General features: G+C 39.1%; 6 protein-coding genes across 8 annotated transcripts; all 6 read right to left on the bottom strand.

Moving 5' to 3' along the window:
* Window positions 1-639: 639 nt before the first annotated feature.
* LOC131138107 (thialysine N-epsilon-acetyltransferase-like) lies at window positions 640-2,847 on the bottom strand. The gene is made up of 6 exons (XM_058086746.1): window positions 2,706-2,847; window positions 2,536-2,587; window positions 2,235-2,306; window positions 1,661-1,762; window positions 1,387-1,427; window positions 640-1,286 (listed from the first exon to the last, which is right to left on the bottom strand). Exons 1-6 carry the CDS (start codon window positions 2,766-2,768, stop codon window positions 1,107-1,109), a joined length of 510 nt encoding a protein of 169 aa, XP_057942729.1. The 5' UTR covers window positions 2,769-2,847; the 3' UTR covers window positions 640-1,106.
* A 406-nt stretch (window positions 2,848-3,253) lies between these two features.
* Window positions 3,254-5,786, bottom strand: LOC131138105 (thialysine N-epsilon-acetyltransferase-like). The gene is made up of 6 exons (XM_058086743.1): window positions 5,311-5,786; window positions 5,155-5,206; window positions 4,848-4,931; window positions 4,645-4,746; window positions 3,514-3,554; window positions 3,254-3,439 (listed from the first exon to the last, which is right to left on the bottom strand). The coding sequence occupies exons 1-6, from the start codon at window positions 5,371-5,373 to the stop codon at window positions 3,260-3,262; spliced, it is 522 nt and encodes a 173-aa protein (XP_057942726.1). The 5' UTR covers window positions 5,374-5,786; the 3' UTR covers window positions 3,254-3,259.
* Window positions 5,787-6,936: 1,150 nt separating this feature from the next.
* Window positions 6,937-10,408, bottom strand: LOC131138108 (diamine acetyltransferase 1-like). Its single transcript, XM_058086747.1, has 5 exons — window positions 9,300-10,408; window positions 9,162-9,213; window positions 7,364-7,447; window positions 7,180-7,281; window positions 6,937-7,102 (listed from the first exon to the last, which is right to left on the bottom strand). The coding sequence occupies exons 1-5, from the start codon at window positions 9,360-9,362 to the stop codon at window positions 6,948-6,950; spliced, it is 456 nt and encodes a 151-aa protein (XP_057942730.1). The 5' UTR covers window positions 9,363-10,408; the 3' UTR covers window positions 6,937-6,947.
* A 188-nt stretch (window positions 10,409-10,596) lies between these two features.
* LOC131138106 (thialysine N-epsilon-acetyltransferase-like) lies at window positions 10,597-13,360 on the bottom strand. 2 transcript variants are annotated; one of them, XM_058086745.1, is made up of 6 exons: window positions 13,205-13,328; window positions 13,055-13,106; window positions 11,431-11,514; window positions 11,239-11,340; window positions 11,080-11,120; window positions 10,597-11,003 (listed from the first exon to the last, which is right to left on the bottom strand). In XM_058086745.1, the coding sequence occupies exons 1-6, from the start codon at window positions 13,229-13,231 to the stop codon at window positions 10,824-10,826; spliced, it is 486 nt and encodes a 161-aa protein (XP_057942728.1). In that variant the 5' UTR covers window positions 13,232-13,328; the 3' UTR covers window positions 10,597-10,823. The 2 variants fall into 2 exon arrangements, with proteins under 2 accessions (XP_057942728.1, XP_057942727.1); XM_058086744.1 differs by having other exon boundaries at window positions 10,601-11,003; window positions 13,216-13,360.
* Window positions 13,361-14,286: 926 nt separating this feature from the next.
* Window positions 14,287-16,441, bottom strand: LOC131138535 (thialysine N-epsilon-acetyltransferase-like). Its single transcript, XM_058087516.1, has 5 exons — window positions 16,387-16,441; window positions 15,869-15,952; window positions 15,674-15,775; window positions 15,218-15,258; window positions 14,287-15,142 (listed from the first exon to the last, which is right to left on the bottom strand). Exons 1-5 carry the CDS (start codon window positions 16,391-16,393, stop codon window positions 14,969-14,971), a joined length of 408 nt encoding a protein of 135 aa, XP_057943499.1. The 5' UTR covers window positions 16,394-16,441; the 3' UTR covers window positions 14,287-14,968.
* A 2,745-nt stretch (window positions 16,442-19,186) lies between these two features.
* taf6 (TAF6 RNA polymerase II, TATA box binding protein (TBP)-associated factor) lies at window positions 19,187-26,401 on the bottom strand. 2 transcript variants are annotated; one of them, XM_058087041.1, is made up of 15 exons: window positions 26,213-26,401; window positions 25,191-25,348; window positions 24,985-25,071; window positions 24,751-24,904; window positions 24,231-24,287; window positions 24,033-24,149; window positions 23,816-23,937; window positions 23,391-23,468; window positions 23,186-23,287; window positions 22,299-22,481; window positions 20,554-20,628; window positions 20,347-20,472; window positions 20,038-20,211; window positions 19,762-19,953; window positions 19,187-19,653 (listed from the first exon to the last, which is right to left on the bottom strand). In XM_058087041.1, exons 2-15 carry the CDS (start codon window positions 25,344-25,346, stop codon window positions 19,366-19,368), a joined length of 1,911 nt encoding a protein of 636 aa, XP_057943024.1. In that variant the 5' UTR covers window positions 25,347-25,348; window positions 26,213-26,401; the 3' UTR covers window positions 19,187-19,365. The 2 variants fall into 2 exon arrangements, with proteins under 2 accessions (XP_057943024.1, XP_057943023.1); XM_058087040.1 differs by having other exon boundaries at window positions 19,187-19,656.
* Between the last annotated feature and the right edge of the window lie 197 nt (window positions 26,402-26,598).

The raw sequence follows: 26,598 nt of genomic DNA on the forward strand, positions 1-26,598 counted from the left end.
GCATATTAGCTATGTTTGTTATAAGCTAATGATAGCAAGTCCACAAAGTTTAGTTACTCACACAAACTATCATTGAATGTATAACTTATTATAACAATGGCATGAGTGAAAATCCTCTTTGTGTTATGGACATGCACGCGTGTGCCAGGCAGGCATGGGCATTCTTATTTGGGCCTAACGACAATTATTATGCAATTTAACTTGAAAAATCAGTCCTTGTAGACCACTATGGTAAACATATGCTAGCCAGTGGAGGTCTTCTTGTATCTTTTGGGTGAGAAGCCAGAAATATTGAACACATTTCAGGTTTTGTGTATTTGTTGATAACTTTGATATTTTTAATACACGGTGGTGGTCTTATAGGTGAATTAACATGTTCTTTTGTAGTTTTTATTGGTTTATTTACAAAATAAAACGTTTTGTAGTACCTTTGAGTAGCTATAGCCGTTTCTATTCAGGTGTTTTACATAAGGTGGGTGTGCCCCCTGCTGGACAAATCAGGTATTACACGTGTTTGTATAAATAGTCTTTGCTTGGCATTATTTTGTATCGTATATAGTCTGTCAAAGACCATCTCTTTTCATGATGAGAATAATTTTATGTTATTATAGTTATCACTTGTATAGAAAGAGGGTTAGAAGCAGGAAAAGGTTTTATGGATGTTTATTCCCAAAATGTAAAATACATACTGTATAACTACATTTTTGGTCGTCTGTCCTTTTTTTTGCCAATGTTATGGAAACAAATGACTTTCCCCAGTACAATGCGGTTCAACCGATGTTCACATGGGTATAGTATTACAGTGTGATCCGAACAGTGTTTTTATGCATGTTTTTGCAGATAGAGGAGGTAGTAAGTACTCCAGACCTCCATTTCTGCAAAACAGCTTTATATTGTTGACCCGTTTTGTGGTCCCTGAAACAGGCCTTAATGTGTAATGCTGAAATACATATTATTTTTTAACCTCTGGCACTTCACCACTTACCTTTGTACCATTTCAAGCTATTCAATGGACTTGAACGACTTGAATTTCAATAGACTGGATGTTGATGTGGGGTGTTCTAAACCTTTGGACCGCAGTGTATGTTATGTTTAATTAATCCCATTTAATTCTTCTGAGTTTCATTTGCCAGATTGTCTAAGCTTTGTCCATCAAAGCGTATTAAATGCCATCCTTCCTTAACAGTGAGATCCTGAGCTCCTTTTGCAGCATAGAAGTCTCGTGATGGAGTGTTCCAGTCCAACACGCTCAACTGCAAACGCGCACACTGCTTCTCTTTGGCCACCTACACAAACAAAAAAAATTAAATATCTTCCCAACAACACATAGGGTCCAGGTTTGTTAAGTTAACTTGCTGTCATTGGTTAATTTATAAGGAGTCTTACCTGAGCAGCTGCACTCAGTAAACTTTTTCCAATGCCAAATCCTGATGAAGAACGAGAACGAGACAGAAAATTTACACTCAAACTATTGGGGTACAATGTCCTTTTAGAGCTTTAGAGTAGGTATGTAGCAGTACTTTTTATGACAATAAAACGACTGGAAGTCCAATAATTAACCCAGTGGGACACATTTTACCTTGCGGGACAGTTCTAAGAATCTTCTTGTCCATCATTTGTGAAAGTGTGGTTAATATTTACTCCCTAAACTGCATTTTACCTCTGAATTGTGGCATCACATATAAGTCCTCTAAATGCATCGACCGTCCCTTCCATGTACTGTAGATGTCAAAGTAAAGGGCGTATCCAACAGTTGCGAACCCTAGGAGACATGAGAAGACCATCATTAAAAACAGATTCAACAGGAAAAAACACAAACCTGTAGACTACTATGTATATAGAAATGACATGCAGGCATATTTGAAGCACTAGAGCAGTGTTTTTCAACATTTTTTGAGCCATGGAACGTTTTTTTTACATCTTGAGACACACCACTAACCACCTCACGTGCATCACTAAGTCTATTAGAGGAACGAGGCAATCAGCTACGTGTTGCCACACGGACGAATATTACATTGCTCTGCCAGTCTTTACACCATGGACACTCGACAATGGCATATTTGCAGAAAATGATTAATAAATGGTAATTTAAAAAATGACAATGGATAATTCCCCGCGGCACAGTGGTTGAAAATGACTGCTCTAGAGTGATGTACAGTATAAGCTGTACAAAAAAAGTTCGATTAAATAGCATAACATGAATAAAAGCACTAGCAAGAATGGAAACATTTTACCGTCTTCCTCAGGTACTTCGGCAACAAGACACCCAAAGAATGGATTCTGGTTGAAACCATCGCGTTCCAGTTCTTAAATAAATTAAAAACGAAGATAATTGACCTTAAACGTTTTCACAGTAAATACAATGAACTTGACATCTCAGAAAACAAAGTTTGAAGGCAATGTTTTGTGTTTTCCACGGCTGTATTGTAACGTACATAACGGTTTCTAGTATAGCCTGTTGACCATGATGTGTGGTTATTAAAATTGAATTTAATTCAGTAGTATGTTGTGACAGGCCTAAACGATTAACGTTACCTTCACATGATATTTTCACCTGATCAGGCATCTTCTCATAAACCGCCAACTCCTAAAACATAACAGAATCCATTTGACGCGCTTCATTGACATTGTGAACAAGCTGGTAATTTATTTAGACTTATACAATTCCATTAACGTCACATTATCCGTGAATGTATCACACTCACCATTATCATTCTGATTATGTCTTTGCAGTCTACTTTGGTCGCAGGACGAATGTTGAAGTTCATGTTTAATTAAGCCAGTCAGACTCACTTTCATCCCGAACCGCATCAAACGTTTCACTTCCGTATGCAAAACCGGAACTGGCTATCGTGTATCCGTTGACCATTCAAAATAAATATAACAGAGCCGCTACAAGGTGAGTTTGTATTTATCTATTGATATAATTTTTGATTAAGTAGTTCTTTTACACATACTCGCTTACATTTGAAAACAATAAGTCTTTAGAACATTCACTTGACTGTTGTATCACTTGTATCACTTGACTTGTTTTTTTTACCTTAATCATGTTTCATAACTGACTTTGTATTTATTTTTGAAACAAATATTATAATTTGATCAGATATCAAAATTCAATTTCCTACTCATTTAAAGCTTTTTCAACAACTTTTTTTCTTTGGGGCTTCAACTGCCTTATTAATTTCAATAGACTGGATGTTGATGTGGGGAGTTCTAAACCTTTGGACCGGCAGTGTATGTTATGTTTAATTAATCCCTTTTAACTCTTCTGAGTTTCATTTGCCAAATCGTCCAAGCTTGCTCCATCAAAACGGATCAAGTGCCATCCTTCCTTAACAGTGAGATCCTGAGCTCCTTTTGCAGCATAGAAATCTCGTGATGGAGTGTTCCAGTCCAACACGCTCAACTGCAAACGCACACACTGCTTCTCTTTGGCCACCTACACAAACATGAAGCAAAATGATAAACTTGCAAGAAAACCAGAAATTGCAGAACATTTTACGGAATTCTTACTTTTGCAACTGTGCTGAGTAAACCCTTTCCAATGCCAAATCCTGGTGTGAAAAAAGAAAACATGTTTTGCTCAAAACTACACTTTTTGAAAAAATCCTGCAGATAGTATTATTGATCTAAATGCCCTTACATGCTAAACAGGGGGAATTGTAAGTTTATTTGGCTTTATTTGATGTTTTATTTTTATGCAAATTTAGAGGGGCTGGACCCAAGCGAGGGGGCGGGGGGATAGAAAACCAAGTGGACTGGTCACCAGCCAATCACAGGGCATATACAGACAAACAACCATTCGCACTCACATTCATAGCTATGGACAATTTGGAGGCACCAATTAACCTAGCATGTTTTTGGAATGTGGGAGGAAACCGGAGTACCCGAAGAAAACCCATGCATGCACCGAGAGAACATGCAAACTCCACACAGAAATGGCCGAGGGTGGAATTGAACTCGGGTCTCCTAGCTGTGTGGCCTGCACGCTAACCACTTGCCGTGCAGCCTGTAGTAGTTTTTTAAAAATACATATTTAATATTTATATTTAATACATATTTAACCACCACCGCAGAGCCAGACTTGAATTTATTGCAGGTTTTAATTCCAACAGACACAATAATAACATAATAGTAATAAAAATCACAATCATTATAATAACACAGATTACCATATCTGGAAGATCTGGTTTCAAGTTAGAGATCTCTGTGTGGAGTTTGGAATTAACTATCAACTCTATATTGTTTATAGGTATGAATGTGAGTGCAAATGATTGTTTCTTCATACAGTATGTGATTGGTTGGCGACCAGTCCAGGGTATACCCCGCTTCCTGCCCTAGGTCAGCTGGAATAGGCTCCAGCATACCTGCCACCCCCTGTGAGGATAAGCGGCATAGAAGATGATGGATGGATGTTGCGGCCATAGCCCATGTTAAAAGTCAACTCTGAGCCCTTCTGGGCCACCACCACAAAAATATTTCATTTATAAAGAAGAAATCCTACTTTGCGGCAATTCATTTTTACGGTCAGGGCTGGAACCAATTAACCACAATAAACAAACACAAAGGCTTTGTAAAAAGGGCAATGAATGATTAGTTTGAGATTAGTCAGGAACAAAGTACTAATTTTAAAACACATTTTACCTCTGAATTCTGGCATCACATACAAGTCCTCTAAATACATTGACCGTCCCTTCCATGTACTGTAGATGTAAAAATAAAGGGCATACCCCACAGTTGTGAACCCTGAAGATACAAGAGACCATCAAAATGAATCAGGAAGACACACAAAGCACTATAATGCATCTGCTTGTTATAGTGCTACGGTTGCCATGGTAACCACTTACCTTCTTTAGATTTATTCTCTTCAGGCACCTCTGCAACAATACATTCAAACAAGGGACTCTGACAGAAACCATCACGCTCTAATTCTTAAGTAAACAAACAAGGACATAAAAAGGGTGTCAACAAGCAAGATCTTAAAGTTGGCATACAACCACAGCTGATCAATTTAAACGTCATCTTGATGAGTGTGATTACTTTTAAATATTGTGATTTACTTACTAAAATATTTTCTTGTAGAATTGTATGACTGTGCTTGGAGTTTGCAAGATCATGATTAATCTAGTATTGGTTTATAGGGTCAAATATTACCATCACATGTTATCTTAACCTGATCAGACATCTTGTCATGAACTGCCAACTCCTAATGAAAAAAAACAAAACACGTATTTTTTAAAGCATTTTGGGTAAGTCACACGACAAATTTAAGAAAATATTTAGTGTATATTTATGTCTATTATCACTCACCATTACTAATCTCGATATTTCTTTGCAGTCTGCTTTAGTAGCAGCACGAACACTAAACTTCATGTTCGCAACAGATCTTGCTACTCATCATTACTTCCGCGTATGTAAACAGGATGTCGTTTTAGTGTGTGCTCTTCAAAGTAAAACTGACCGGGAAGTTGACTTCACTTGGAAAAACAAGACTAATCGATATAAAGTACATTTGTGCATACTTTAATAGGGGGTATACGCCAAAGGTGGCTTAAGTAAGCCAGGTTTTGTGCTCAAGATGCAACACAACAAACTGGACTTTGACGGCAGTTAACAACTTACTTTGTCAAATCCGGTTTCCGGCTTTGTTTCCAGCATGCAGCGTGTGAATGCGGAATTTAACACTGATTATTATAAAACCTATACCATACTAGTCATTTATCAAGTCGCAACATTGCACAACGTTGACATATTAACACCTAGCCATTGAAAAAATAAATACATTGGCGCAAGATCTTATCGTTTAATGAAATTAGCTATATCTCGTTGTGTTTCGTGGCGACATTACAATTTTATGCAGTTGGTTGATGCCTCAAGTGTTTCTAATATTGTAACATAATGTATTATTAGAAGACTAAGGGACTGAGTAGTCACGCAAGGACTCCTGACACATTTACATCTGTAAAAATTAACTATTAATATTTTATATTGTATTTTATTTCTGGTGTGAGCGTGACCATATTTAGCGTATTCCCTCGTCTGAAATCAATCTCGTTTAATGATGGATAACATCATCAGGGAATGCTATATTTGTCTTTTTTCACTAAACACAGTCCGCTAGCCCACTAAACTGGCTTTGCAGAATGCCACCATACACCACACCATCACTGGATTCAAAGTCTGTGGTTGTTTCCCCTTTTCTCTAAAAGGAATAATCTGACACCATCATCCCCATCGGTGCGCCTATTTGACGTTTATTTTTAATTTATATCTAAATTAGTAACATAGATTCATTCATTCATTTTCTGCCGCTTATCCACACGAGGGATAAGGAGCCTATCCCAGCTGTCTTTGGGGAGACGGGGTAAACCCTGGCCAGCCAATCACAGGGCAAATATGGACAAACAACCATTCACACTCACATTCATACCTATGGACAATTTGGAGTTGCCAATTAACCTAGCATGTTTTTGGAATGTGGGAGGAAACCGGAGTACCCAGAGAAAACCCACACATGCACAGGGAGAACATGCAAACTCCACACAGAGATGGCCGAGAGTGGAATTGAACCCGAGCCTCCTAGCTGTGAGGTCTGCGCGCTAACCACTCGGCCTCGTGCAGCCCTAGTAGATTTCAAGTTTAATTCGTGGATCTTTATTTTTTATTTTTGTGCAACACTTTTTAACACCTCTGACGTAAACTTTAAGGAGCTTTTTTCGCTAACTTGTCAAGCATTTCAGCATTAAAACGTTGTGTGTGCCAGTTCTCAAGTACAGTCACATCCTGAGCTCCTTGAGCAGCGTAGAAGGCTCTTGAATGACTGTTCTGTCCAAACACGTTCACCTTCATTTCCACACACTGTTTCTCTCTTGCCACCTGCACAGATATGAATAAAAAAAAGTCGTCCATTTTAATATAGGGCCTCCAATGTTGGTCAAGTTTTACAACTACCTGAAAGAAAGCCTTGTTTCTATTATGGAAATCGACTTTGTCATCATTCTAAATGTTGCAGAAGTTCCCATAAAGATGTAGAACTTTACTTTGTTTACGTAAAGGGATACCTTAGCAAGTGTGTTCAGTAAACTTTTTCCAATGCCAAATCCTAAAAAAGAAATCGATATGATTGGTCAGACATCAAATATGTGTAGGGGAAAAGAATCACTGACAACACTGGTTTACCTCGGAATTCTGACATCACATACAAATCCTCCAAATAGACTGACCGTCCCTTCCATGTACTGTACGTGTAATAGTAAAGTGCGAGACCGACAGTTGTGAACCCTAAAAGAGACATCAGAAACCTATTATCCAAAATGAAGAACAGAACGTTCTCATAAGGAAGATTGACCATGACAATATTTACCTTTTTGAGATTTATTCTCCTTAGGTACTTCTGCAATGAGGGATTCAAACCAGGGTTTCTGGCTGTAAGCGTCCTGTTCGAAGTCTGCAGTAAAAAGAAGAAGTGTAAAATGTATTCTTTTACATAAGTACAAAGTAATACATTTAACTGACTACCCTAAAGTGCCACTCCAGGGATGATACTACAGAAAGTAAACATAGATATACAGCTTTGATAGTGGTATAGATGCACTATCCACTCTGACTGCGACTCAACACACATACAATGGAATGTGAGGTGTGTACCGTATGTGTGTCATTACATTGTCTGTAGAAGAAAGGAATGAAAGCATAGACAGGAATCTCAATTGCATGTTTCTCACAACGTAACTCAATGTGCTGCGTAACCCTCAAAACATCAACTGACTGTAATAGAATAGGAATGTACACAATAAAAGCACGTTTATCACTAACTTATCATTCTAAACTGGCTGACAAAATTAAATTAGCAAAAGTAGTTCAAAGTTTTAACAATGGAAATAAACATCAATTCATAAATTACCGACAAGTTTATTTACTACCTCAATTTTCAGGATAAGCGGTAGAAAAAGAATGAATGAATGAATGAATGAATGGTTGGACAAATTTATTAATAGAAATGCTTTACTAGCAGAGAGCCAATAAGCATACAGAACTAATATTTCAATGTCCGTTGCACTGTTCGAAATCACACAGGAAATTACCAATGCAATAGACCGTAGAAAGTGCGCAGCTGCAGTAATCATGGATTTGACAAACGTAATCACAATAGCCGTATAACAAAATTAGAAAGATGTGGAGTCAGGGGATTTGCCTTGAACTTGTTAAAAGCGACGTAGCAGACAGGAGGCAATAGGAGAAACTAGGAGAATATACATCTACGAGCTTGAATTTATCATGTGGCATACACCAGGGGTCAACACTGGGACCAAAACTGTTTTATTTATACATAAACGACATGTGTAAAGTCATAAAGTATTTGAAACTGGTATTACTCTCAGACAATAGAAGCACATTCTGCTCTGGAGGAAGCACACACTGCTGATCATCAAACAAATGTCTGGTGATCGATGCAAAATGGATGAGGGTAGGATTGAATAAGCTTTGCTTCTTCCTACTCATTTTTGGACATGCAGAATTATGAATTGTGTTGTAATGTTCTCACTAGCTTGTTAAGCATGGCCTTGTTGTCAGATCGTATCTTGGACTTCACCCACTCTCCGCTATTCACAGCCTTGTGGTGTTAGTGTGTTACCCTGTGCTAGTGTGTATCTGTTTGTGCGATTTGTGTTATTTGCCTTGGTCGTTCTTTATCCTGTTGGGCTACACGATTGTTATACCTAGTGACTTATCTAGTTTATTTTAAGGTGTGACAAGTTCACTGTGTGCTTACTCCTGCCAAGCTTTGTGGGCTGTAATTAAACTAATTTTGATGTCAAGTAGTAAGCCACAAAATATGTACCGTTGGGTTTATTTTGATTTTAAAAAAAATTTAGATGACGTTACCAATGTATGCTTCTAAGCAATTCACACCAGAAATGTCAGAATGTCTTCTTCTGGTTGCAGCTGATCCAATTTGAAATAATCCAAACAGACCGGTTGTTATGTGTGACTTCAGCAGAATGCTCCCATTCATTGTGTGCATGAATCACACGTATCGTACTTTTGATTGCAAGAAGGGTCATCAACCTAATATTTGATGAAGCTGTCACTCCTTTTCATGTAAAAACATTTGCTGAGATAAAAGTGTGCTGCCTTCAAAGCGTCAATAATAAGATTACCTTCATATGACTGCATCACTTGTTGTAGCTTCCCTTCATGAACTGCCAACTCCTGGAGAGAAAACAAAAATTAAAGACACTCAATGTAATATTGAATTTTTTGCCAGCTGTGTATGACTTGGGTTTCCTCACACTCACCTTTATCAGTCTCCATATGTTTTTACAATCTGCTTTTGTTGCATGACGAATGGTGAAGCTCATCTTTACAGCAGCCTTACAACAGCCAACTAAACTTTCTGGATTCCACAACACTGACCTGAAATGTTTGTAGTATGTGATGTCACTTCCCCTTTTGGGTAGGAGCGTCACAAGACAATTGTGTGACTGGGTCTTGGAGAAAGAAATATTTATTGTGCCCCAAATTATTATATAAATTATATTAGTGTTAATATTAGAGAAAGTATGTCAAAAAATGTATTTTTTTTCCTTGCCCAATTTCTGATGATGAAATGGAAGGTGTGTGGAGTTTGCATGTTCTCCCCGTGCATGCGTGGGTTTTCTCCAGGTACTCCGGTTTCCTCCCACATTCCAAAAACATGCTAGGTTAATTGGCGACTCCAAATTGTCCATAGTTGTTTGTCTTTTAATGTGTGTACAGAAATGCTGTTTATGTTCTACCGGTTGGCGGTCTGTAGTGTCTTGACTTTTGTAGCTGTCTGCTTTGGTGGCAACATAACAGCTAAGGACACCAGTCACCTGAAGTCCAGACTGATCAGGAAGGCGGGTTTAGTTTTAGGGAGAGGTCTGAACATGCTTATAGTAGAAGGAAGAATGAAAAATAAGATGCAGTCCATTCGGGACAATATCAACCACCCTCTTCATTATATCGTGGCAGAGCAGAGTAGTAGACCAAGTGGGAAGCTCATTTCTCTGCACACCCAGACTGAGCGGTATAGAAGGTCTTTCCTTCCAACAGTAATCAGGTTGTTTAACGGAACTGTGCATGGCAGGCAGTCCGTGAGTCCATGAAGTGTTGCTGCCCAAGCACACCTGAATTTCAAGATGCAACACAACAAACATTTCCGAAGTGTGACCTGTGGGCCATTTGTGGATGGTATTTTTTATGGGCCTGTGAGCGACAAATTGGAGCAAAAGTAACTAAATAAACCATCAAAAGTTGTAAAAGCCGGTGGGAGAGATGGAGGCGTGTGTGTGCCGTGCTGTGCCAGACTGCGCTACTCCCGAAAACTGCAAAGTGCGCTGGCCATGCCGCCTGGTCTACTAAAAGAAAGCCTGATGTGACTGACCCCGCCTCTGCCCACTGAGACAAAGAGACTGACAAAAGGGCTCACTCCGTTGTTGCTGTTGTTATATGGAAAAAAGGTGCTGAAACTAATTCAGAGAGTGAAACCTTGTCCTGTCTGGAGCCGAGAGATGAGGAAAAGAGAGAGGCATGCACATGGCAGTATGAGGCCGGCAAAATGATCAAGTTCATTTTCATTTATTGTATGATTAATTAAGCCTACTGCTCACCCCTACTCTTTTGTATACTTAGGCTACAAGAGACTCACTTATTTTAGTTACCCTTGGCTTTCCATCAACATGAATGGGTCTGATCACAATGATTCAGACAACATACACTGGCTTGAGATTCAGCAATAGTAGCATGGATTTCAAGTTTACGTATATTTCCTTCTCAGCATTTGGATTTCACTGCCAATTTCAACTTTCAGGATCTTTGTTGGCTAATTTGTGGAGGCTTTTTCCATCAAAACAAAGTGTGTGCCAGTTATCCATGACAGTGACATCCCAAGCTCCTGCAGCAGTATAGAAGGCTCTTGATTGACTGTTCTCGGCCATCACATTCACCTCCATCAATTTACAAGACTTCTCTAGCACCACCTGCACAAACATACAGCAGTTATACCGCCATTAATTAATGTTTTTTTTAATGAAAGACAAATAGGTAAATGGCTACCTTAGCAAGTGTGCTCAGTAAGCTTTTTCCAATGCCAAAACCTGATGAAGAAATCCATGTGAGGGGTCATATACAGTAGAAAGTAGTCACACATTTTAAAATATGCTAATCAAAAAGAGCAAATCAAACATTCAAGTAAAAGTGAAGATACTAGTTTACCTCTGAATCCTGGCATCACATACAAATCCTCCAAAAACACCGCCCGTCCATTCCACGTGCAATATGTGTAATAGTAAAGTGCGACACCAACTACTGTGAATCCTAAAAGGGACATGAGGAATCTATTATCCAAAATGAAAAATAAACATATTCATACTATTACAGGACAAGTCTGAGGAGTAAGATGTTTACCTTCTTTAGATTTATTCTCCTCAGGTACTTCTGCAACCAAGGATTCAAACAAGGGTTTTTTGCCAAAACCATCCTGCTCAAATTCTAGAGTAAAAAAAAAAGACACCACTTTGTCAAACTTTATTCAGCTTTTGGGCTCTAACCCTGTCCATGTATTTTTTTACTACCACTATATACTTGTTTTCAGCACACTATATTACTATTATTATTGTATTTACAATGAGTTAACATGTAGCCCATCAATCATGCATGTGTGTCATTCCCGCAGAAGATGCTGAGCCAACTGCGGTCACCACACAGCATTCCAGTACCATTCCAAAGCTACAATCTCGCAAATGCTTGATAAGGTTTATACATTTGTTGATGAGGATTGTCATAATACTGTTTCTTTTCTATATGCATATTTGATACATTCTATTTATTATAAATGTTGTTACAGTGCTGTTTTGTTTTGCACTGCTCCGATGGGGTGTGGCCAGCGCACTTTGCAATTTTTGTGAGCAGCCCACCCTGGCGCAGGGAGCCACACCCACGCCTCCATCCCTCCCACCGGCGCAAGTGGCAAAGAGGGAGAAGGCGTGAGATGGTTTAAGACTGCAGAGTGTAATCTTAAACAATCAAATGAATGCTTCTCATTGCCTTTAAATGTGCAGGGCCCAGTGCACACCATGTAGCACCACCTCTGTTTGACCGGCATATTAAACACGGTAGGCTATTCTAGGCATCGTGCTGGTGTTTGCCAAAAAAGAGAACCTTTGACTGTATATTTTCTATGTCTCCTATTTGGCAATGATAGAGCAGGAATGCAGGTGGATCACAAGCATGATGCCTGGTTTAGCCTGCTGCTGTGTTTAATGTAATTGACAGGTACCGATGGAATGTGTCCCGTGAGGTGACGCACGTGGTGATGTGTATTGTGGCCTCTGATGAGCAGTCCGGTAGGCCCTGCGCATTTAAAGGCAATGAGAGGCGTTAATTTGATTGGTTAAGATAACACCCAGCTCATGCCTTCTCTCCTCCCTCTTGCGGCAGTGGGAGGGACGGAGGCATGGAGGGGTGGGTGCGCACACTGCGCTGTGCTATGCCGTTCACAAAAACTGCAAAGTGCGCTGGCCACACCTCGTTGGTCTATGGAAATAGAGCCCAATGTCTTGACATCTTGGGGCAACACTCAGCCAAATAACTATGAAAAGTCGCATGTGACCCTGAGTGGTCTGGGCTTATGCTAGCTAGACCACATATTTGAACTTGGAAACCACTCTCAGTCAGCGAGAGCAATAAAGCTGCAGGCTGCACAAGACTACAGCATGTTGGAACCCAGATCCAAACTGTCTTGTAAACTGACAAGCTCAGGAGGTACAGGGCAGGAAGAAGCCACCACAAGAATGCCTCCCTGCTCCCTCACCAAGTTTTGTCTTATGCAACAACATACTTAGAAAATGCAGCGACATGAACATAATGTGTAGCTGTTAGTATGCATTCCAGACATGACTCACATGTGTTGCAAGTTCACTAGAAGACCAGAAATCTAAATGTTGAACATCTGCAGAACACAAGGTACTCTGTTCCCATTGTGTTAATGATGTGGATGAAAGGCTTTACTGTTTATATGAGCAAATATTACCTTCATAAGACAGTACCACCTTGTTGACCACTTTTTCATAAATTGCCAACTCCTGGAAACAAAAAAAGATGTTTCTAACAATCTGAACTTAAGACATGTCACATGAGTTATACTTATGTGTTTGCTTTTAGGTGTATATATTTACATTACCTCAGACTCACCCTTATTAGTCTCCATATGTCTTTGCAGTCTGCTTTAACTGCAGGGCGAATGGTGAAGTTCATCTTTACAGCAGCCAGCTGCACTCTATGGATTCACAACAGCAACCTGGAACATTTCGTACTTTTTCCACAAACAGGAAGTTCTCATAACACAATTGCCATACCTTCAAATTAAAAGTCATATTTTTGTGACATGTTTTAGATTGTTAGTCACTTCCCCATGGTCTGCAGAGGTTTCTTGTCTGCAGGTCTCAAGAAATCCTCTTAGTGGGATACTTTATATGCGCACATTACACCTGGTATATCAAACTCAATCGCACAGAGGGCTAAGCTTATCCGACATTAATGCCATTTGCCCGGCCAGTGTGGGCGGCTTCTCCCGGCCAACCACCTTGGATGTATGTCGGGATCGTGTATCCGACATTAATGACCCTGACCCGTCCACTGCGAGAGGCTTCTCGTGCTGTACAATCTGGCCATGGCCAACACATTTCCCAAAAAGTTAATGCCTCTCGTTTATACATACACAAACACACTAACATACTTGGGAAACAGTTCGGCACCAAAATGAATGTATTTCATCTTTTCACATGGTTATGATAAGAACATTATTCATCCCACACAGTAGTAATAATTCATATTACATCAGCTATAAAGCACAAAATAGTGCCTTTAACGAAAAATAAATGAAATCTTTCCAAAAATAACATAAATGAAGGCATAAGAAACACAAATGTATTCTTATATAAAATATATAACACATGAATTATCTGCTCAGATATGGGTGGGGTAGCCAACAAAACAATAGTACTCATTTAAGAGTATTAAGTGAGAGGCTTTCACTTTAATGCAGACCTACAAATTCATAGTACTCAACATGCAATTTGACTCCTGAATATGCTTGTATGTTCTCTATTTTGTAACTTTTTCAGTTTCAGTTTCAAGTTCAGTGTGATTTACAGATATGTAAATGCATATCAGCTTCTCTACTAGTCCTTTCCTGAGGGGGGGGGGGGGGGGGGACTGACAGAAAATAATTGAGAAATACTGCTTTACAACAATTCAACTCAACTCAAAAGTTACACATATTGGTATCGGTTGATATCGGAATCGGAACTTCAGTACAGATACAATACACTTACATACGTGTATATATTAGGGCTATCAATTGATTCAGTTGTTAATCACATTTGGGCCGCGGTTAACTCATGATTAATCACATTTAATCACAGATAGAAATAAGTCAGCAGGGGGAATCTTTTTGTGGTAAATGATTAAATCTGCAGACTGCATGGCGCACAAGTGGTTAGCGCACAGGCCTCACAGCTGGGATTCCACGCTCTGCCATCTCTGTGTGGAGTTTGGAGTAGAGGTTAATTGTTGACTCAAATTGTCCATAGGTATGAATGTGAGTGTGAATGGTTGTTTGTCTTTATATGCCCTGCTGGCGACCAGTCCAGGGTGTACCCCAAAGACAGCTGGGATAGGCTCCAGCAATGTAATGTAATGTAATTTCATTATTCCTCTTTTCTAGTTTCAATAGAAAATTCAGATAGAGACCAAGTGTATTTTCTTTGTGGAACCTCACAGTCCCCCTGAGTAAGATCTGACAAGCAGATCTTAATGCCATCAAGGCCTAGGAGCAGCTATTACATCATTCTACCAGCCCACCACTAGCAAAATGGATTTTCACTAATTTGTGGATCTTTTTTTTCCTTTTCCCGAGACACTTTTGTAATTACCAAATTAAACGTCAGGGAGCATTGTGGGCTAATTTGTTCAGGCTTTCTTCCTCAAAACGTTGTGTATGCCAGCCCTCCCTGATGGTGATATCCTGAGCTCCATGAGCAGCATAGAAGCCTCGTGATTGACTGTTATGGCCCAACACATTCAACTCCATGATCTGACATGACTTCTCTCTGGCCACCTGCACAATCATGGTAACATTTTCATCGTTTTTGTCAAATCATTTCATACATTTCAAAGAAGTATAAAGGGTTACCTTAGCAACTCTGCTCAGTAAACCTTTTCCAATGCCAAACCCTGATAAAGAAAACAGAACAGAGCCAATGTTATATAATATAATAACAAAAAGAGAAAACTGCTCAAACAGCATTAATAGTAGTGATGAGTTCATTGTAAACAATATGGCAAGTGTAACATGTATGAGTTACAGTGGTATTTCCAGAAATGTTTACAAGTCTTTTTTTTTGCAAGTCCAAGTCAAGCCTCTAAAAATAAATCTCACATGTCTCTTCGCTTCTATTTTGGAAATGCAAAGCATCTATTGTATTATTATCCCTCCTTTTTGTATTAGCATGATATCACTACCAATTAGCTTCTTGTTCAATTGATCACTTTAAACAGAGTACTGCAATGACACAAAGATTTCCTTAATAGCAGGGTTTAACACGTCAAAAATGGTGCTGACAGGTGTGGAAATCAAACAGTGGTTTACCTCTGAATTCTGTCATCACATACAAAACATCCAAATATAGTGCCCGCCCCTTCCAGGAATTGTATGTATAAAAATACAGTGCCACACCCACAGTTGTGAATCCTAAAAGGAATGTAAAGAAGCTATTATGCAAAGAATACAACTTCTCCCATCATTACAACACACGATGAGGAAGACAATTATGAGAAAATATACCTTCTTTAGATTTATTTTCCTCAGGAACTTTTGCAACAAAGGATTCAAATGATGGTTTCTGGCCAAAACCATCCATCTCAAATTCTACCGTAAAAAGAAGAGGTGCAGTGTTATCACATTCATCGCTAAGTTATTAATGCAAACACATGACGAACACAACACCACTCAATCAACACTTCAGTCATTTTCAAAGTGCTGTATGAATTTTTTAAAAAATGCTAGCATGTTTGTAGCATTTTATCATAAAGCTACATCATGTCATACTGTATATATTTGCATTTAGACATGACTAAATTAGCTAAAATGTTAACATGCTAACAGTTAGCAAGTAGGGAAAGTTCCAAGGATATTTTTACACTTTGACATCAATAAAATAGCAAAAATTATTAAAGGCTAACAGTTAGCATGCTAGCTTCTAGAAAGATAGCAATAAGTCTTGAAAGTGTGTTCCCAAAGTGGGGTACGCACATCAATTGCTATTCGGGGTATGTGAATAAAAATTAAAAAACAACTAGTACCTAACATGACACGCCCTGTGTAGGCTCCTGCGTGACAGCTTTTTATGTTCCTCCTTTGGGCTTTTGTTCTGTTTAGATGCTCTTATTTTGTATTAACTTCCTGCTTTGCACCGTTCTCCTCTGTTGTGCTTATCACCCACACCTGTCCCTAATTTCTGCCTGTCTATTTAGTTCAGGTGTGTGCTTCTCCCTTTCGTGGGCTCATTGTCGTTTGTTGGTCTGCTCTCCTCATTTGCTGTATCCTGCTGCCGCGACTAACACTAAATGTAAATCTTTCACCTGCATTTGGTCCTGTTCTCTGCACCGCAACACCCGCAAGCCCCATCGTGACATAACACTCACGATTACGAGTGTACCTGAACACCACGGTGCAAGGAGACCGCAGCCGGAAAAAAAGGGAGCGTCAAGTTGTTTATTGCTCTGTGTCCATCATATCAACAAATAAGTACGTTTGAATGATTATTTTGTCATTTATATTTGTGTTGTGAATCCCAGTACAGCGGTGACAGCCTATTACTATGAGTGGAGATTTACCCGACATGAGACTTTATCATTGGACACTTCATACTCAACAGGCAGGACCAAACTAGCAAATTGCTATCAATGCTGAGGTAGTTTTGGCGCATTCAGGTGCATCACGTAACATTCACGGACACGTGGAAATCAACTATGAATACTCATAACAATAAGACAATGCTACACAATGTTCTACTTGTAAATGACATCAATGTTACAATGTTAAACAAATATATTTTTAGACAGATGCTACTTTAGCAGTAAGTACCCAAAGTACCAACAGTCCTAGCCAATCTCAATTACATAAAGTCTAATATCACATATTACCTTCATAAGACAGCGTCACCTCTTCAAGCTTTTTTTCATGAATTGCTAACTCCTGAGGGAAAAAAAGCTTTTTGTAATATTTGGAAATTGAGACATTACAGCAGTGGTATTTAATATTTGTTTTTATATGTACATTTCTATTATGCTGCATATTACATGTGATGGGCCACACTCACCTTTATCATTCTCCACATGTCATTGGAGTCTGCTTTTGTCGCAGGTCGAATGGTGAAGTTCATCTTAACAGCCAGCGACACTTCCAAATCCATACTAGATTTAGAACCATCACCAGCATCGACCTGGAGCTTTTATTCCATGTGATGTGCATAAAGTGCCCACAACATATTTGTATTACCTTGAAAACAAATAAGGCAAATATTAAACCTGAACTAGTGTGAGCTGATGGAAATGTCCAACTGGTTTAACACGGATCCTTTTAAGTCAACAAATATAATAAGAAGTAAACATACATTTAATTAGTAAATAAATGTGGTCTCTTACTTAAAAACACACAAGCCTATATTAAAAAAGACTGGGATACTTGAAAACAAAATGTGAGGACAAACCGTAATGGTACTTGTGGGCAGGGCAGTTGACAGCTTTGGCTGAATACAGACTCACCAGATTATCATATTATCGTAACATAATAACACATAGTTGTTTGACCTTTTGGCGACAGCCGTTGCGCTAGCATGAATTAACTTGACACTCAACACACAAAATAATGTCGTGAAACCTCACGTTTATACATTCACACCTGAAGGAAGAATGGGAAAACTACAGAGTACAAAACTATGGTGTGTTCAAGGATCGCCTAACAAAGTGGGTATAAACGCTCAAAGACACATAAACAAAACAACAAAAAGTATGGTCTCTTCCAGTATATTATTCTTCCAATCAAACAATAGCTCTTGTTTCCAAAATTGGTATGCATTTACACCAAATTTTACATACTTACTGTAGGAGCTATTTAGTAGTGTGTTCCTAGGTTTCTAATATCTGTTGATTTATTTTTTGTTGTTGTCTTGTTTGGATTACTTGATAATATTTTCTTATTAGTTATTTGTTTATCTATCATATTTAGTTGGGGTTAATTAGTAGTTAATTTGTGGGTTTATTTCACTGGATGTTATTGTTGTTTTTATTGTAATGGTGATGTTTTGCTAAACTTATTATTGATGGACAATTTTGTTATTGAATGTAGTTATTTTTTGTATTCATTTCTTCGATTTGAAAGTTATTTTTAACAATAACAATTTTTTACATGTTTTTATTAACTAAAAATGCACTTAAATCACTTTAAGGGTACCTATTATGCTTTTCTGACCGACAAATGTAGTTAGAATGTTATATTATTGTATTAAACAATGCCAAAGTTTGAGGTTTGCACATTTGGAAGTGAGCCCTGAAAAAAGTTTAGGATGGCTCAAAAAGGCGTGGTAAAACTGCCCCTTTGTGATGTCACAGAGGGGCGGACTTCCTTATACAGTGGGGATGCCGGGGGGCGGGCCATGGCTGGAATAGATTAAAACAGACCATTTTGGCAGGAAGCACAAATCAAAGGAAATACAGCTGGAATAGGTGCAGATTGTGGAATTTCTCAAAAGTTTTCTGTGCAGGTTATTGTGTGTAGCTGCTCTATAGGAGTCCACAACTAGTACTAATACAAATGGTTGAAAAAGGAGCATAAGTCCCCTTAAAAAATTTTTGGGGGGGGATCTGCTATTTATATTAAACATGTACTTACAGTATCCCCATGAAGTTATCCCACCTTTCCATTCAAAAATATTTTGATAAACTTGTATTGTCATCAGAATTGTAATACTTGAAGGATTAACTTTACTTTGTTTGGCTTGGCTTGTGGGAACATTAGGGACAAACATCACAAAGTAATTACTTAACATGTTGAATGTAAAAAAAATGAAGGGCAATATAATCACACATCCAGAAACAGCAATAGAAATACAAAGTCAAATTTATTTTTTGAGTTAAAAAAAGCGCATGTCATCAGTTTGAGTCAACATCTGAAATGCCACTGAGTGACTCATTGTTGTGCATTAACATATTTACACATTACAGTCAACACTCCAGAGTTTTTGTTTTAGCCCAAATAAATGTAATCTCTTGTGATAAACGTCAGTGTGGTGACTGTGTACTCGCACCAGGAGACTCCGATCGGTCGGTCTTCAGCCCAGTTTCTAGTGTTGAGGAAATGGGAGTTGGTATCACAGAGCTCTTATTCTCCATGGTAGAAGAGGCAGACGAAGGCAGTGACACCACTATGTATTTCTGCATGGGTCGTGAACTTGGAAGTGCCGGGCCGCTGCCAGGTTCCAATTTCACCAAGGGCTGCAAGGTCGAAGTGGCGCTGGGTACAGTGCTGGTAACTGTCGAGGCTGACTGGGAAGAGCTGATGGTGATTACCTGCTGGATACAATACATTCTTCAATAATAGAATTTGTGTTTGTGTGGCTACCGTTTTGACTGAAAGAGTCTGAACAGTCTCTGTCGAGTATGTAAATGCCAAAGTACCTGCTGTGTTGAGGCAGATCCGGCACTGGTTCCCATAACAAAATACTTAGTTGCAGGGGGCGATGGCTGTGATGGAGTCCCCGGTCTTGGTGACATAAGGGTAAGAGAACTTGGAACCTTAATGATGCTGGGAGTGCGAGGACCTGTCGATCCACCGAGTCCGCTTTGAGAGACAGAGAGGGTTGGACGAGGCTGCAAGAGGCTCACAATTAGAAACGAGACCCCGAAGAGTGGGACAATCTTGATAAACCATCATAACATCGAATGTAAATGTACCTGTGTTATTGTTAATGTGGTTCTATTGACTTGCTGGGCCTGCATCGCAGCTTGGGTCCTGGCCTTCACTACATGGGAGCACAGCATGGGTGCGAGGTAACCGTAGTCTGTCCGATATTGTTCTACATTGTCAGGTGGAGGTCGTATCTTGGCAATGACACTGGCACAGTGTTTCTTAGGAAAGCAAACAAAACAGTTTTGTATTGTCAACTTGAAACCAAAAGGTCTGCTCCACAAAATAAAACACATGCTTTGCAATCGAGATGACCTAAATCATCCCCATTCTGAACAGAGATAATCAATAATTACCAGTAAAAGGCTTTGAACATGATCTGCCCCAATCTTATCAATGTTGGAGATCACCGGTCCTTCCATCACCGCTTTGATGCGAGCGCCCTCTACAGCAAGTCGAGGAAGGATCAACGTCTTTATCACCTGCAGCGACACAAGTGGAATGTCTGAGCTGAAGGAAAGATTGATTCAGGAACCCTAGCAGGAATCCAAACTGAAACTCACATCAGGTCCCAATTCAGCAAGCCCGGCAATACAGCCGTATCGTGTGGTCCACTGGGTTTTGTCGTCTAGCCAGCTCTGAGAAAACAAATCAAGTTATAAAGACTAATGCTTTTTTCAACTACAAGATCATTTAACAGTTTAGAAAAAGTAGGGATTTACTAAGAGTGACCAGGATGTTCATACCGTATACTCAACTGCTGAGCGTAAAAGGTGTCTATTGCTCATTAAGTCGACCGCGATCTACCGGTTGAGGTGGTACTGGTCGATCGCTGGTCGATCGCGGCGTGACATTAAAAAAATATATCATCCTAGCATCAATGTCGTCACTTGATTGATATACAGGGCAGCCATTCAGATGACAACTGAATGTTGCCCTTCGGGCGACCAATCAAATCAAACAACATCTCTAAGTGCAGCAGAACTTACGATGTCAGCCTATCATCCATCCCAGTTACTTGATTGACATACAGGACAACCAGTCAGATGACAACTGAATTTTGACCTTTAGGTCACCGCTCATGCGTAAACAACGATGCAAAGTGCTAAGCTAGTTGGTGAATTGCGTCAGATTTTAAGCCCTCGCTAAAGTTTATGGTCACTAAAATGAGTGAAGGAACTGGACCAAGTAAAAAGGCAAAAACATATCACTTCCATACGGAATGGGAGGTGGACTTTTTTTTCACAATGTCGTGCTATCTCTTTGACTGCATTATTCGGCTCCACTTATTTATGTGAGTCAGCCTTTTCTTACATGAAGATCATTAAGTCCAAATACCGTTCCACCATGACTGATGAACATTTGGAAGTGTGCTTGAGGCTGGCTATCAGCAGCTACTGTCCGGACTATGCATCCCTGGCTGGTTCAATTCAGTGCAAGTCATCAAAGTAACCTCAGGTAATTACAAAAAATGTTAACTGTTAATTATGTGTGTTTTGCAATATTGGCTCATTTGGTTATGTAAGGTACATCAACATACATTGTACGTACAAATAATCCTCAATACGTTTGAAAATAAATAGATGTTTTGCATTTTTGTAGTGGGTAGATCATTTTGACTCGGTCATTTTAAAAGTAGCTCGCATGCTGAAAAAGTGTGAGCACCCCTGCGCTAACCCCTAGGTTACCAAAGTGTGGTACAATTGTCATAGAGGGTACATGGAGAAAAATGAAAATGAACTAGATGATGCAATGTCAGCAGACACAATATTAACTATTTAAAGAGCAGTGCCGCAAAGCATGATGGGAGCTCGCACTGGACTTATTTGGCATACCCTACTGCTACCGCAATTGTGGCAAATTGGTGCTGAAATTGTGGTTTACGTACCTACGTTTCGGTTTCAAACATTGCATCATCTAGTTTTTATTGGTGTTCCAATCTTTACACTGTGAAAACCTAACAATGTAGGTGCGTGTCAGGATGAGAAATTATTTATATGCATTCATTTTATTGCAACAAAAACAAATATTGCTTAAACGTCAGCTTTACAGATACCCCGTCTGCTTTTCAGGTGTTGCAGTATGCTTAAGTAAACTGCAGCACATGGTCACAGTATAGTAATTACAGATACGTAGGGACACTCAAAGTAAAGAGTTGCCTATTTGATAAGCGGCGCTTATTTATGTGGAAAACACAGTTGACTTTACTGCCGTGACAACTATTTGAGGGAATATTGCAAAGATTTTGGACTGTGCTCTTCTTACATATTTTAAACCAGACAATAAATCAGTAAAAAACAAAACTCACCTTAGTGAAAGTCTTAGTGATGCGAGATTGGATGTTGTTGGTCGTGGTGCTGAAGGTTTTACAACTCTGTGCCATGAGACGAGCTGCAAAGTCACGTAAAGCCCAGTGGTTGTCAACATCTGGTCTCAAGCACAGCTGCTTGCTCACAATGCATGTCACCACAGCCGGGATCAGTTCATGCAACTGAAAAGAAATAGAAAAAACTGAAACAATAGATATAAAATATATACACATATATTAAAACCAGGACTGTCAAATAATTAAAAATGTTAATGAGATTAATCACAGCATCATTAATCATTAGGAACTATGTCTGAAATATGCCAATTTTTACTGTGTATAATGAAAGATAAAATAAATATGTTACATAACTCAAAAGTCTAAAATCTATTTGTCTCTTTAATAAAAGCAGAACATTTGAATCACGCTTTTCATACCGTGTTATGTGACCAAAAGAGGGGTTGCGTTCAAAGACATCACGTAATTTAAGGTAAATGTACTTGTTTTCAGTGTATTTTCCTGCATACTTTAATGTAGCAAATTGTACATTTGAATTAATGTTAATTATTGTTTTATTGTAATTATTTAATTAATGTTCGGAGTGTCCCTGAAGTGTCCAAGGATGAACATACTAAAGTGAGTGAGTTGGCGATACATACAGTATATGGTGTTGGAATGTTACTGCTGTTGATTTGTTAAAAAGACAGAGGCAGACTGTGTATGACTGCACACTGTGCCTCTGTCTGCCATCATAACAGAGAGGTGTGAATGCGTTGATTACACTAAAATAATTTAACATAATTAATGAAATAAATTAGTTACCGCTGTTAATGCGTTATTTGTGACAGCCTTCAATAAAACTAAAACCAAAAATAAAAATTACGCACATATTTTTCCAAGTATAAAGTGGGGTTGTCCATCAGTGCTTTGACCATCCGCATGAGGTAAATCAGGAGAGCCAAGTTGTTTTGCACCACATTAACACGAACCTGCCAACCGAGCAAGAAATCAGAACATCCAGCATGTAATATTAGACAATCATGTGACATAGGTCATATTTTCAACACAAGAGGTGCTTTAAAAGACGCTCACTCCTTCCGAAATGAAGGTGCTGAATCTTGGAAGCATCTGATACAGTCCAGGGTCTGTGGCAATACTTTGCAAGGCTTCCTGGATAAACAAAGAGACATGAAAAAAATTAATTGAAGGCTCTGGCTCTTTCTATCCAAAGAATACATTGAAATGTTTGAATACATAAACACTAACTAGCAGGATGTCCACAAAGTATCTTTACAATTGAACAAAACAAGAGCCATTGTTGAATGATGAAATAGGTTAATGATGAAACTAGCAATAGTACCATTTGTACCCATATGGAGGTGTACTAAACCAAGGGGAAAAAACATATCTTTAACATTAAAATAAAAATAATTTTCATATATTTTGCTATTTGCCTTTGTAATTAAAAAAAACTGTACAGAGACTTTATGGACACCCTGTATGTAGAAATTACATACAGCTCTTTTGGCTTCACAGGAGCCAACACATGCTTCAGTGATCTCCTTGTAGTAGAGCTGCTGTTCCACAGAAAGCTCATGGGTGCTGCGAGGTTTGAGCCTTATTGGACCCTTTTCTTTTCCTAAAAGAAACACAATAGCGGATGAATGAAGACAATTACTGAGAGAACATTGGGGGAGAATGAATGCAATATCGGAATACAAACAAGATACCGACCTTTACCATCAGCCGATGTACCCTGACTCTTGCCTTGAATTGTACCCTCTTCCTCTTGGCCGGGTTTGACAACTTTGAGGGGTTCCGTAGACTCAGCTTTTTGTTGCTCTTTTGGTGCTGAAAGTAGTACATTTCAATTAAAGCTTTCTGATGTATCGCACATGTGTTTCATGATAGCAACATTGCAACTAGTCATACCTGGTGGTGGATTTTCAGGAATAGAAGGTTGAATCCCTTCAATACTTAACCAGTGGGCTGAAGGAAAAGCAGATACATGTAACAACTGAGACCTCATGCAGTGGAATGGATAGAGTATGAGTCAAACTGTATCAATATAAATGTATTGATCAAACTGTAGCAATATAAATGTATTGATCACCTGTCACTAAATACTGACACCTGTTGGATCTTAAACATCACTGCAGGCACCCTAGTTGTAAAATAGTACCAAATAGTGGAACATTTTCTTTTTCTTTTGGGCTACGTATCACAACGGCTTGATGGGAAGAATTGTGATTCTTTTAGAAGAGACGCATCCCGCTAATAAATAGAGGTTGACCCCTTCATGACAGGCCAAATAGCAGCTGTATCGATCATATGACTGTTAATTAAAGCGATACAAGCATTGAGGCGAAGTTTTGCTCTATGAGCTTGACAGATGCACGGATGCATCAGTGTTACCGGACACATCAATGTATCGAGTACAAAGGTTTCATACCTTTTAACGACACATCTAGTGGAACTCTGGGCAGTGGTGTGTTAATAATGTCACTAAGGTCCACTTCCTTCTCCTCATAGAAATGAAGTTCTCTTCCACCACCGCTTGCAAAACGAAATGGGATAAACTCTTGAGACTGGAATCCATACAGGGGCTGCAAAGACAAAAATGTACTTGTATTACACACAAAAAAGACTATGTATTACATAAGAAGGCAGGCATGTTGTGTCTTACCTCCACATTTTTAAGTTTCAGGGCATTATCAATGTCATTGGTGGTTAGTTTACGTCGCTTTCCGTGATGCATAAACTTCAAAGCATCCTTTAAAAAAAAAAAAAGTTGACAACAACTCAGAAGCAGCAAATTTGATATGAGCACAGCCAAACATGAAGCTTGACTCAATAAAATGTTGCCATTCTTCCTCCTAATCTCTGCTTTACCTGTGTAATTTCTTTAATTCTGTAGCTGACCTCTTCACTTAGGGCTGAGCAGCTGTCCTCCTGTAGCTGGCCCACTCCCACAGACTCTGCCATCGCCTTCATGGACTCTGTGGGGAGGACGACCGAACACTGCTTCTGACGCCTTTCTTCCGCCATAGCTAACAAAATACACAACAAACATTAGGTACATATTCAAAATGTAAAGTATTGTACACTGAGATATTACGAGACAAGGGTGAAGCATGAAAATAACAACAAGAAGAAGAAGTGTAAGCTCTGAAAATGAGTGAGAGACACAGTACACAAAAGAAGATAAGTAGAGGTAGTGGGCTGCACTAGGAGACCGGAGTTCGATTCCACCCTTAGCCATCTCTGTGTGGAGTTTGCATGTTCTCCCTGTGCATGTGTGGCTTTTCTCCGGGGACTCCGGCTTCCTCCCCGATTCCAAAAACATGCATGCTAGGTTAATCGGCGTATGAATGTGGGTGTGGTGTGAATGGTTGTTTGTCTATATGTGCCCTGTGATTGCCTGGCGACCTTTCCGGGTGTACCCCGCCTCTCGCCCCCCGAAGACAGCTGGGATAGGCTCCAGCACCCCCGCGACCCTCGGATAAGCAGTAGAAAATAAATGAATGAAAGTAGAGGTAGTGAGGTAAAAGTCGGAATGTTCTCATTTATTAATTCAATAATATATTTTGCTAATAGAAAGTATCAAATATCTGCTTATTGAAAAGATTTAACTCAATGAAAAGAAACGAGGAGATTACACATTTAAACTGTCTGGTTCTGTCAACTAAAGGCGGGTCAATTGCAAAAACAAACTATCGACAAAGTGCACATATCACAAGTCAATACTTCACAACTAAAATAACATAACTCCATAACCAAACCAAAAACAAATTATTTCGAATGTTCTTACTATACGTATTGTTTACAACTGAGATACCCTAGTCTGAATATGCGTTAATGTGTTAGCCTGAAAGCTAAGTCAAGCAGCTTCCGTGGACGTTTTTCCAAGTTACCTGCATCAAGGATTCTTCTTTGAGTGGGTGAGCAGGAACGAATACCAGTACTCACTAGTACGATATGCGACGACACATGATCCTCAAAGTTAACTGTTTATGTTATAATCCATTCTCTGTGGAAAAAAACAACCGAGAGGATGGCGGTTAGCAACAGGAAGTTCCATTCGTGACTGAGCGCTTGTGTTCCGTCGCCATCTCCAGTTAACTTCCGGTAGTTTTATCGCGAGACTACAGTTATGTGCCCTAATGCAACTAACGTCTTCAAATCTATTAACTCAAATATTTTATTTTTATAATATTTTACTAGGGAGCTGAGCAGGACTTGTTATCATTTAATTAATGTCCCGATAAATATTAACTTATAACTCCTCCTTGTGTCGGTA

The sequence above is a fragment of the Doryrhamphus excisus genome, chromosome 11, assembly GCF_030265055.1.
Source record: "Doryrhamphus excisus isolate RoL2022-K1 chromosome 11, RoL_Dexc_1.0, whole genome shotgun sequence".
Lineage (NCBI taxonomy): Eukaryota > Metazoa > Chordata > Actinopteri > Syngnathiformes > Syngnathidae > Doryrhamphus > Doryrhamphus excisus.